This window comes from Mastigoproctus giganteus, chromosome 13, assembly GCF_048544385.1.
Source record: "Mastigoproctus giganteus isolate SK-2022 chromosome 13, ASM4854438v1, whole genome shotgun sequence".
Lineage (NCBI taxonomy): Eukaryota > Metazoa > Arthropoda > Arachnida > Uropygi > Thelyphonidae > Mastigoproctus > Mastigoproctus giganteus.
In genome coordinates this window covers 131,886,999-131,899,906 of record NC_143587.1, presented here as the reverse complement: position 1 = coordinate 131,899,906, position 12,908 = coordinate 131,886,999, and the positions used below count along the sequence as shown (strand labels likewise).

The window sequence follows — 12,908 nt, the reverse complement described above, 5'->3', positions numbered from 1 at the left end:
GAACTCCTCCACACACTGTATGACCAAAAGAAATAGGACATAATGACAAAGGCCATTGAAAGAATCATAACTTAGATACAGATTTCAGAAAGTGAAAGGCGGCCACCCTTAACTTTAACTGTATTATGACTTTCCAGACAATTCCGTACCTATTTTTTATGCACCTTGCAAGTGTGCATAAAATCTGAACCACTTATCCCTCATAATGCATATAACCGTTATGATGTGAATGAAATTAGCAGTCCCTTAATTCTACCTCAACTCATATCAAAGGGGAAATAGGGGGGGTTAAATGGATGCCCTTACTTCTATGCAACATTTCAAACATTGCTATCGTCAAGCCAGTGCAGGTCTAACTATATGAAAAGGCATATTAGCCTCTTATGAAGTATAAGGTATACGGAATTATCCGTTATGTTCAGGATTTCTGTAAAAAAGATTTCCTTACGCTGCTGAGTGGATCCAGTCCACATCACGTGAAACCCGATTGAGGCATTATATTAGCAGTTGGCATCATTGTCTAGTACATTAGTCCGTCCATGACAGTTTTGTTGACGCAACTCTCGAACGGTGGATGAGTTAACTGAACCACCTGTTCGGACAGTTATGCTCACTCTGAAAGGAATATGGAACGCGGTTGTCCCCATGATTCGATCCTCGACCTTTCATGTGGAATATTGTATTAGATGAGTTTTTAGAGCATGACATGAGCGATGTTTTGTCCATCGCCTACGCTGATGATATAGTTTTGATAGTTTCTGGGGATTCCCTGAAGCAATTGGAAGAGAGGGCCAGTTGTGTGCTGGAGAAACTTCTGACTTGGAGTGTAAACCATAAATTACAAATATCTAAGAATAAAACAGTAATTATGTTGTTGAAAGGGAAACTTTGCTTGGCTAGGCCACCGCTTGTCAGGTGCAGGGGTGTGTCTCACTCAGATATTCTACACGTGTCAAATACCTGAGGGTTTGCCTGGAGGAGCGAATATTTTTCACTGAATATGTTAAATATGTAAAACAGAAGGTCAAGTTACGTTGAATACATATAAATCAATGCAAAATTCCAATTTAATTATTAGAGATACTTTTAGTGCCTATGGACTTATTGCCTTGGTGGCACGTTGAAGGCTGCATGTTCAATGTGATGATGATGATGTTAATCATGGTTTGACCATTTACAAAATACAATAATAAACAAAATAAAAACTAAAATCGCATATTATGGCCAAACAAAAGAAAAGCAAGGAAAAAATTTCCTGTGGAATCGCTTTTAGCCAAGCCATGTATTTCAAAAGAAGGGAAAAGTGATGTTTCAAGGGATTTGCTTCTCGACATGGTAAGCAACAATATTCCTTTCAATCAGTTAAACCATCGAGTTTTCAAGAAATTTTTGAAAAAGATATTCCTGACGAATCAACTTGATAAAGAATTACCTTAACTCTATTTATGACGCAGAACCATCGCGTCCGTATTTACTTTTTTTTGAAATCCCTCGAAAAATGTGGATTACTCTAAAATAGCAAGATTTTGTAATGATTCGTTGCAGTTATGGCCACATTTGATCCATAGCGAAAGAACCCGTATTTTTGTTAGTGACACTGCTTCGTATATATTTAAAGATGCTTCTGCGTTACAAGTTTTCTATCCAAATCTATTTTATGTTACTTGATTAATCCATGGCTTACATAGGTTGGCAAGAGGCAATTCAGGAGAATTTTGGTGAAATTAGCAAACTTATTTCTAGTATTAAAAAAAGGTTTTGTCAAAAGATCCTTCAAGAATAACAACTTACAGAAATATGCCATCTACTCTTCCTCTCCTACCTGATCATGTCTTCTCAAGGTTGGGAACGTGTTTACAAGCGGCATCGTTTTATGCTAAAAGTTTTGATTCTCTAAAAGAAATTGTTGATTCTTTGGATAGTACGCATTCAGCGGTTATTGGTAGTGCTAAGACCATGCTTTCTGAATCCTTTGCTGTAAAACATTTATTGTTCATCCAGACCCATTTCCAATGGTTACCTAGTTGTATAACCAGGTAACTGGAAACTTTATTTGAGCGGCGAAATTGGAGAAATGGAAAAGTTGAACTGCAAATTTCAAACGTGCCTGGATACACAGGTGAAGAAATAAAAAGAAAAATACAATAATCTTTTTAAAAAGAACTGAGGACTTCAGTTTTAAGTGAAAGCAGATGAATTTATAAATGGGAAAGGAAATGAACTTCCATTTTAAGTATAGGCTTCAAAGCTCACATTTCTAAACCCAATCAAGTCACTTCCGTAGAAGAAGAAAGGTCATTTCTCTCAGTATAAAATGATCTTGGACGATGAGCGCCACAAATTTACAACGGAACACTTTGAGAAATATATTAGTATCTATAGGAAACAAAAGTTATTCCAGGTGCGAGTTCGATAGGGAAAACTTTTAAAAAAGTTAAAATTTTAAATAAACGATTTTATTACTGTAACATGTTTAATTAAATAAAATGTGGTTAAATTAATTGTAGTGCATAAATTAGCATTTTGGTGCATATAATCCGATTTTTGTAAATTATATATACAGTATAAAGGGCAGTTCCCTTTATTATACAATTTGAAACATCTTGCTTACACTGAACTGTAATAAGGAGTGTATTTCTAGAGATTTCCTCTGGCGGACAAGCACCTGTCAGCCTTTAATTAAAGGCGACCTCGATATATCTCTGTCCAGGGAAAGTCCCTTCAAGTAGGCCCCAGACGATGGTTGGGGCGAGCTTGTCTGGGAGTGTCTTCAGAAGGATATAAGCACTGTACAAGTAGATTCGCATTTATAAGGGCTGGCCCTTAAACAAAAGAAGTAGGCAAAAAACAAGCCCAGCTGTATTTTTGTGCATACCTGCTAACTGTTTATTAAATTTCAAATCTTCTATTATTCTAAAACTTGTTCTACTGTTGTTGAATCTATTTTATATTTGAATATATCGCTGCTCTTCGTTACAGAATTTTAATGTGGCATTTTATGCTAAAGTATATGTTCCTAACACCAATCTGATCATATCTAAGAGGGCCTCAAATTTCATTTACTTATTAGTTTGCGAATTTAACATTAACTCAATAATAAATTATATCAGAAACATTTGCGACAAATCTGATTTTCCTACGAGGCATTTGCTACAAAAGGCTTCTGCAAAGCCAAGTTGAATGGGATACGACTAACCCTTTATACTTCGAAGTTGCCATCACATCAGTTTATTATTAGTACTAGACTCATAATTAGCTTTTAACGTTTCCAGGCAAACTTCGGATTACAGGAAATTTGAATTATCCTCCATAAACAGCGATATTAGAATTCTGTAGGTACATTGTGTCAAGGATTGAATAGCGATGACATCTTCATCGTCTACTGCGCCACATATACTATCTGGTTTAATTATTAATGACTAGAGATCCATCACGTGTATTAATAAAGGATAATCCTTCAGATTTCAATTAGGATAATTTAAATTAATCAATCGAGCTCAATAAATATCTGAAAATTTTAGTCACAAATATTTAATTTGTATTTTGTTTAAAAAAAGAAATCTGCATCTGTTATGATTTCATCATATCGAAGGGCTCAGAATAGCAGTTACGTTTCTATCCGGATAAATGATTTTCTTTCTTTCTTTCCCTCATGCCTAACACCCAAATTTAAAGACCATAAATGGTTTTATGCCTTCCTAAGCTTTTAATGACATAGGACCATTACGCAATCCTATTTTTCCTCTATTTCTTCAGAAAATGTAATGAGCGTCTACCATTATCTTAGAACAATTTCAAGCAAGGCGCAGTTTTTCATCCAGAGAAGCAGGCTACCATTTTGATACCGTTTTATAGATGCGGAGCTCAGCATTTTAACGCTATAAATCTCCTCAATAATATACATAATGAAGGCGTTTGTGTACCATTATAACATCTTTTTTCACCTTATGGATAATTTTGGAACAAATTTTAACTCATTACAATCTTTTAGACAATTTTACATATGTAGTTTCCATGTTTAAATGTACTCCGTTTGCTGCTTAAGTCAACTCCGCACACAGAGTATGGAAATTTAATTACGAGTACTCTGTAGATTAATTATTTTCTTTATTATTGCCTCTGTCAAATTACTTCACTCATATCATCACAAAATGTAAGTTTTTGCACATAGCAATGATTTCAACCGTACCTTTACAAGCAATCGTCCTTAAAACGAGTAAATAAAGATAAATCCATCCAATATAACCTCAGCAAACAGGAATTTAATATATCCGTGATATTTCTCAAGACTGAGAACGTAAACAACTCATCGGGGGATATCTTATTTGCATCATCAGTATTCAGCAAATGTATTAAGCCTTAATGTTGTTTTCTTCCTTACTAGTACAAGATAACATCAACTGCATGATCTCAGAATAACTGGCGAATATCTCAAGGCCATAGCAACAAACAAACTTCAGAAATCGTTGTTTGATTGCAAGTTTTTTTTTTTAAATTCTATTAATAAATCCCAATGTAATTGTCAAAAATAAAATGGCCGTTAAAATCCTTATTCTCAGAATAGAGAGTCTTGTCTTAGATACTAAAGGAAGATTAAAACATAGAGTGGCTGAATTCAAAAGACACCCAACCAATTATTGTAATCTTGGAAACTTAATCATGGAAATTTGAAGAAAATTTCTTCTCCGATAATAGTCAAAATCGTAAAAAAAAAAACTCATTGCATTTGGTAAGTAGAAGAACTCAACTTATTAAAATTTTGGTTTTGCGTCACACCTTGTAAAAAAAAGCGTACTTCTGTGTTCATTTTTCAGAGCATCACATCGAGTGTGCTCGCCCGGGCTTTCCTATTTCTGAGCAAAGAGATTGCTTTTCGCACCTTGGGATTGGTGAATAAAGGGGAAGTAGTCTTTTGGGTGTTCATGAAATAGCTAGTGTCATTAACACGATAAGCTTTGTGAGAAAATAAGTTTTTATCGCCTTTCCATATGCTTCTAAATCAATTAATCCTTGATATGAATAACGAAATGAAGTAAAACTCATGCATTTCCACTTATTGAGCAACTGGAGCAAACATCCAAGGTGCAGTTTGGAGATTATATTGCTTAAATCAAACTGAAATTTGATTTAAGTCACTTCTCGCAGCTACTCAGTTTGATTTAATTTTATTTTCTCACAGATATTTAAAATCTATTTCTCTGGTTAATCTTAAATCCCATGTTTTCTATTAATAAAATTTAAATATTTTAATGTATTTTTGGTAAAACATAACCTCAAGCGAAAATCTTATTAAACAATGCAGGACTGTTTAAATATGCAGAAAGTTGCAACTAGAATAATCACACTGAAATATTATAATACCAATAGGAGGATATGCATCATACAGAAAAGAAGCAAAGAGGAAATCTGTTTACAAAGACTGAGTAATTACACACCTATCCTAAGCCAGGTAGTCTGAAGAAAATTTGTCAACTGAAAGAAATACAGAGCCCCAAAGAGGAAAATATATAATATACTAAACACTCCATCTCGACTACACTAACCAAGTAATTAGGAATAAAAAGAAAACGCATTCGCCTCCTCTTCACACAGGCTAATTACTTGTACACAAGAGATTGGCATTCTTTGTGTACACATGGGTAGTTAATTTCATGAATAATAACCATGTTTGTTTTTCTTTAGCTTGCCTTTAGGTATTTCCAGCAAATATAAAGCCAAAGCTATCCGATTTTTACCTTTTAATATCGACTAGCGTGGGCAGCTTCTGTCAGAAAAGAATATGCTATTAGTTGAAACCATCTCCTTTAGTGTCCTTTATTCACCTATTTTAATTTTTGAGGAACTCCTAAATACAAATACACATAAAACTAAATATTCCAGATTTAAGAAACAAACAATCTTTGTTTGCTTTCATAAAACAAGTTGGGCACAATTTTTTCGAATAACTGGTTAACCTAGGCCATCATCGTTTCAGTGCCATCCACGATCATCGCTTTCTTGCCAGTGAAGTTGTCGTTGGGACTTCACTACAAGGTAATTTGCTTAAAAGCTAACTGTATCTTGAGAATTATGCCAACAGTATATCGAATTGATCCACGACCAGTGGACCTCGGCCTTTTCACGCACTTCATCAGGTAAGAACGCAGAACCAGATTTTATCCCGATAAACTCGGGGAAGGTGACAAAGTTTGAAGGTGGTGACCAATGTGTGCGCTGGAATAATTAAAGAAATGGAATATGACAATCATTGAAAAATTATAAGATTGAATGATGTATTAAGATTCTGTAAACTGCATAGATTGATGGGGGTCTAACTATTATTAAAAAATATTTCTTCGCGTCTTCAATATCTCTAATTAAATAATATGGCAAAAATACAAGGGGTATAAGCCATAAGTATGGCATATAAAACTATTGCAAACAATGAAGTTTATCAACTTTAGCAAGCCAACATTGGGCCGGCGTGGGAAGCACATAGTGGTTAAAATCACCGTCCTCCTCACACAAATCCCATCACTCTGCGACTTTGTTAGTAGGTCTCAAGCGTGGATAACAAGATTTCTTCCCCCGGGAACTCGGGTTCCTCGTGGAGAAAAACTGGAAAATCGACCAGAATACATACGCAATTTGTGGATATATTACACATGTGCAGATGACTTGGTTCTCGGATGGCTCTAATTTGATAGTTTTTTTTAGAATAAGAAAAGCCTACATTGGCAGACTGTCAATAGGCATTTTCATAAATTCATATCCATATTCTTTGAAATAAGAAAATGCAAGTATTTTTCCAACTTTGAGGGAACTGACCGATTTTCTCAGAAATTACGTAACTGCGTCGAAAGCTAACAAACAAGGGATCTTTACGAAATGCCATATTCCTGCGAAAGAAAGCGAACGTGAGTTAACTAATTATTCGGCAGAAAACAATTCGCTCATTATCGTTGCCTATTCCATAGTCGAATCAATGAACTGAGCTCTGTTGTAAAATATTTCGTTGAAAAATAATCATGGATGGAAGCCCGATTCTTTGCATCAGCCGTTATCCATTACACCGTGGACGAACAGATTTGGATGGTACACATGTTCCGGATGTTATCAACTTAACGCCGCTGACTGAGCCAGATGCAAGCATTAATCACAAAAGCCATCTTGCGAGTGATATGGAGTGCCATTTGGACTGCTGGAGAATCAGAAATATCAAGAAAACTATATTGAAAACAATCACCTTGCGGAAACCAGCTATTCAAAGACTATTATTGTCCAATAGATCAATAAAACAATAATTTCAATTGCTAAACATTACCAAACAGCCCATTCTTAATGCCTTGAAATAATGTCCTATATGCTCGCCACGACTAGAATTAAGACCTCCTTAATCCAAATTCTGCCATCAGTAACGAGTAATGCCTTTGTCAAGGAAGTCAATTTATCAATTGGATGGCGCCATCCACATGACGAAAGGTAATCATGATCTATCTTTCGTGGAAGCCATGAAAGAAATTCCTTTCAAATCCATATATCTCTGCCGTTGGAAATAAGAGAGAATCCACTATGCGTAGTGTTTATTTACTTACCGGAAGACGTAGCAGAAAAAAACAAAACAAAGACCAAACTCTCTGTTTTTTAAGAACAACAAATTTTAATACTGTTTCATAAAAGAATGTTTTGCTGAAATTGAAGATATAATTTAAATTCTTTGCTAATTTTGAAATGGCACTTTCGATCAACTTTTAACTGTCTTCTACGAAAAATCCGAGATTATTACAAGCATAGTAGTGAAAATATGAGAAGACTGGTTAAAAATTAAGAACAGTTAATTTATTACTTTAAAATTGAACGATTTTACAAGCACTACTAAATCTAAATAACTTCCTAATGGCATGCTAGTGATGTACCTTGCTAATAATGAAGAATTAAACGAGAAAGTAGTTCAGTAATATAACCATTTAATTGGAAAACAAAAACTATCACAAAATGTAACTGAAGCTTGGAATCAAATATTAAACTTACATGCCTCATTTCCTTTTTCGTTTCTCGTGATATATCTACAGTCCTTCGAGAAAATCTAAGTTGTTTCACTGCTACTATAGTTCCTTTGTACATCGCTGTCTGGGTAAATATTTGTCCCACAACTTTGGATTCGAGAGACATTCCACTAGCAAGGCTCGTCTAGATGGAGATCAAAATATATTTCAAAGTAAACTTACTCGATTTTGATTCCAATGCAACTATTTTTAACAAGTGAAACTGTAAACAAAACTATTACACGGAAATATTATTCGCAAAAACGATTCGTTCACTCACCTTACTCGAAGACGAGGAAGTAATGCCTGGTCCGTATTTCTGAATGTCTTCTTGAGTTATTCTCCATAATAAGCCTGCAATTTCCTGTTCGTATTTCCAGTTCCTAAATGTGAATTCAAAGCGTGAGATATTAAAAGGCACGAGAATAATATATTGCAGTTTGTAAAACATATGGCATTATAAATAAAAATAAGGTTTGTATGCTCAGTAATGGATCGTAGAGATTACTGGTCTTTTTTATTGTTCTGTCATGGCTATAACAACACTAAAATATTTTCCCAAACAATATCATTCACATTCACAATTTAATTTTCTGATTGTTGAAGTACAATGGCTCTATAACATCATAATGGGGGCCCTTTCTGTGAATAACGAACCTTACTTTATAATAGCAGATCACAAAGAGTGGAACATCAACCAGATTCATCTTGGAAGCAATTTTGAGAGGAAGGGGGAATTCGTAAATAACTGAGCTTGTATTTATTCTTGGGCAACTGTATCGATGTTCATGTAAGTGAAATGATTTAAAATGAATTTTATTCAAATATAAGCAAAGAGAAATAGGGATTTACAAGTTTTTTTGTTATGGCATCTTTTATGAGAGATCACCGGATCGAACATAACGAAATATATTTGCTAAATGTAAATATCCTCACTTTCTTCGCTGGATAAATAATCTAAAAACTCGAGCCAGTAATTTACCCAATTATAAGCCAATGATCTTTTTAAGGAGCAAAAAAAGTTCCCAGATTAGCCGAACCAAACAGAAAGAAAAAAAATAGTTAATCCCTTAAAATAGTAACAATATACGAGACTATTCCAAGATTACAATTACTTCCAAATTGTAATTTGAATCTCTATTCATCCCATGAGGACAAATTTAAGTGCAAGTCCACCAAGTTTGTACGTTCATTTGATTAGCGTATTTTAACATTGGTGGGTTTGCTTAATGCTATACCTTAAACACATTTGCAATAACCAACCGCAAGTAGACAAAACTTTAATTTCTTAATATTCTATCTAAAAATTTCAACAATCCCAAAGGGTGGAAAACCACAAAAAGTTTTTAACACGTCACGCAGACAAATTATAATATGTTAGAATGAAGATAACAACATCCACTACGATATTAAAATTAAACCAGTTGTACAATAAACAGTTGAATACAGTAGCGTCTACTGTTATCCTCATTCCAACGAGTACAAAAGTTTTGCATAAATAAATCCGCAACTTCAACAAGAAGAAGAAAGCATTATATTAAAAAATTCTCAGCGTAATCTTTTGAATAACTAATTGAGCTGAGGTTAGTCACAGCCTTCTCTGCATATTTTAAGGGAGTATCAGCCAGAGTTGTTTTAACTATGCATTCTTCTACATCCTAAAATTATTTTGACGGATGGTTTCGTGCAGCGTACTACATACATTTAGAATGCGTTACGTGCCAACTTGGGGCGAATCCAGAAGGTATCGGAATGAATAACTCCACCATCCCCTGGACGTATAACAAACTCTATACAACAATTTCATTTAAAATCTCTAATTTTAAATGTTATTGGGCTTGATTGTCGCGGCCACCTTGAAGTTGAAGGCAAATTCAGATCTGTAGTAAAGATAGTCATTTGTAGCAACACTGGTTCAATATCGTTGAAATCTGAGAGGCTGGTTGGTTGGCAAGTTTGCTTCTAGCAGTATAAAATGACAGCTATAGATTTTTAACATACCTCCTGAGTGGGAAATTAAAGATTGAAACGCCCCACAGGATAGCATTGTGATAGTCATTTTTAGTTGAAGTAAAGTAGAAAGAAAAGCCATTTCTACCATCGTGATTTTGACAGCATTTTGATTTAAATTGAAATATTAAATACATTTTATTTTAGAGTCAGGTGACTTAGTAGAGTAGCATGGTTTGTGCAGCACTCTTATTTCTTATAGTGTTGTCAGGAACACTAAACAACACTAGATCTTGACATATACCAAGACATGACAAGAGAAGAGAATAATAAACAGGAGGGGGATACAGTGAGGGTGGAGAAAAACCAAACAATACTGGAAAAGGAAAGTACAGTTCAGCACTATGAAATGGAGATTATCGATGAGACGAGAAATTCATCTCTTCCCCGGAATTGTAATAGGAGAAACGGGAGCAAGGAGACAGAGTGCAGAATGGTAAGAACGTAAGTGAAAAAGGGGAGGTAGGTTTAAGGAAAACGTATCAGAAAGGCAAATAGAGGGATAGCAGCGATAGGAATGTGTTAGAAAAAAAAATGAACAATGGTAATTCATTCTTGTGGTAGGGGCGAAAAGGGCTTCTTTGAAACAAGCGGATCCGAGGTGGATAGTCCTGTCTGCTCAAAAAATAGGTCCAGTAGTTCAAAAGGGTCATGTTGTAAATGGAAGAAACGTTAAAACGTTATGTAGAGGATGATAACTCGAGAAGAAAACCGACTTCTTCGTGTAGTATATCACCTCAGGCTCATAAAAGTGTAGGAAGTAATCGTAGTGAAAATATGAGAAGATATTAAGAGGCAAGAAAATGGCAAGACGCTGGAAAAGTAATATAGAACATATAGGACCTGTATTTGGAGAAAAATAATAGACAGGATGGATCATCAAGAGCAGGTTGGTGAAGAAAACAGTATGAATCACCGTTCGTTTGTAGTTAAATAACCAATAGAGGCAAGTCTGACACTGCGTTGGACGGTGGGCCACTTGCCTTGGTAAGTGTATTAGATGGATTAGATGAATAATCACTCAATTTCGTCGTTTATGAGAAGGAATTTGGAAACCTTTCTTCATAAGTTGCGGAAATGAACTTGGAAACAGTAGTATCATGAATTATTCATGAGCACGCTTGAGAGGGGAATGATGGAGAATGTAGTGATGTAGGTTGTAGTAGAGAACGAGTGGTTGAAAGAAGCAATGTAGAAGTTATTATTATTATTATTGCTGCCCTTATATATATTGTTTCTCCCTGATTTCCACCCCGTGACGGGTATTGCTGCCAGGTACACAGGGTTGTTGTTATGTCTGGTGTTACTGTTGGTTGAAGAACTCTAACTATCCTACAGGTGTTCAGGATTGCAACTTTCTGGAGTTCCTTGTAGGTATTCTCTGTGAGACCTATTGCTGCTAGGCTGTTATGGCGAATGCTGTGATGTCAACATCATGGTGGTTGGACACTAGAGGACTGGAAACGAATGTGCTGGTTAGATGGTTCTAAATACATTGGACATCACGCCGACAGACGCCTTCGTGTGGATTCACGAATCCATTCACCACTCGTGCGTGATGCCCACTATCCAGGCAGGGGACGGTAGTTACTTAATACGGGGAATGTTTTGCTGACAAGAACTAGCAGCACCCCTAGTGCGTATGAACCAATTCTTCACTGGTGAGGTCTACCGACTGCTCATTGGACACCATGTTCACCCTGCCATGTTGCATTTTTCCTGGACAGAAACGGAATCTTCCAAGACGATAATAAGCCGTGGCATTGGATCCGCACTTTGCATGAGTAGTAAGAGGAACACAGTTAACATATCATTCATCTTGATTTGCTTCCGACTTCCCCGTATGGTAAGTGAGGCACCTGTACGGACATGCAAGCGTCATCTATGCCGACACCATGGAAAACCTCTCAGGCAGCATGGTTATAGATCCCTAAATACGAACGTCTTCAGACATCTAGTTTTTATGTATTATATATAATAATGAAAGAAACAAATAATAAATACATACAAATACTAATTTAAAATAGATTACTATTCTCCTCAGCAGAGGACAAGTACATACAGCCTGTTCCCTTTGATCCGTGCACTGTTTATAAGCATGCCTAACCATAGCACTGTGACTACATATACTTGAGGTGTGTTGTGGGGGTATAGAATCTGAACGAGTGTAAACAAAAATTGACTCAGAATTTTATATGAAAAACGGAAGAAATGGTACCGATAGTCATTCTGAATCAGCAACTGACTATGAATTCACAGATGCAAGAAGAACTGGGTGATTTGAAGCAGCAGAAGTGACAGAGATAAAAGAGAGAGAGAACAGATCAGAGAACTGTGCAGAACCGTACTGAAAGCTAACGTAAATGCTACGTGAAATGAACAAAGATGTAGTGACACAGCACGAAGAGAATTACGTGATTTTCGGAAAGGCGGCGAGGGAGTTAAGACTGAAGACTAGTTGTTGATGTCTTTTCAGCAGTATCGAGAGAAATGAGAAGCACTCTGAAACGGTTAGAGTGAAGCGGTAACGTAAAATCTGAGAAAACAGTTTGCTGCTGGAGACTGAAACACAGAGTTTGATTTGGTTTTGATTTTACTGGCGCAAAAACTACTGCGGTCACATAATGAGCTTGAGAAAGTAATGCCATCTGAAAGGATAAGGCTACTGGGAGTAGCCATCTCTGGTCCAAGGCAACAGAGTCGTAGTGTTATAACATACCACGTGGCTAAATCGATTTCTATCTGGTGACGCGTATTCAAGGTTTTGGTAATGCATCTCAAACAAGCCGCCAGTCAGAGCCTATCTATAATCATTGTGCAAGGGAACATTTACTGCACGCCGTAGAGGGGACAGGCTGTATGGTGAAACTGTAA

General features: G+C 36.0%; 1 protein-coding gene across 1 annotated transcript in view; it reads right to left on the bottom strand.

The window, feature by feature from the left end:
• The window catches only part of LOC150076444 (receptor-type guanylate cyclase Gyc76C-like), a 303,616-nt gene that overhangs the window by 35,421 nt on the left and 255,287 nt on the right, over positions 1 to 12,908 (bottom strand). The window contains exons 10-11 of the mRNA XM_090387981.1: positions 8,305 to 8,407; positions 8,011 to 8,169 (exon numbers count right to left, since the gene is read on the bottom strand). Coding sequence (XP_090244107.1) covers positions 8,011 to 8,169; positions 8,305 to 8,407 — 262 coding nt within the window. The remainder of the gene's footprint in view (positions 1 to 8,010; positions 8,170 to 8,304; positions 8,408 to 12,908) is intronic.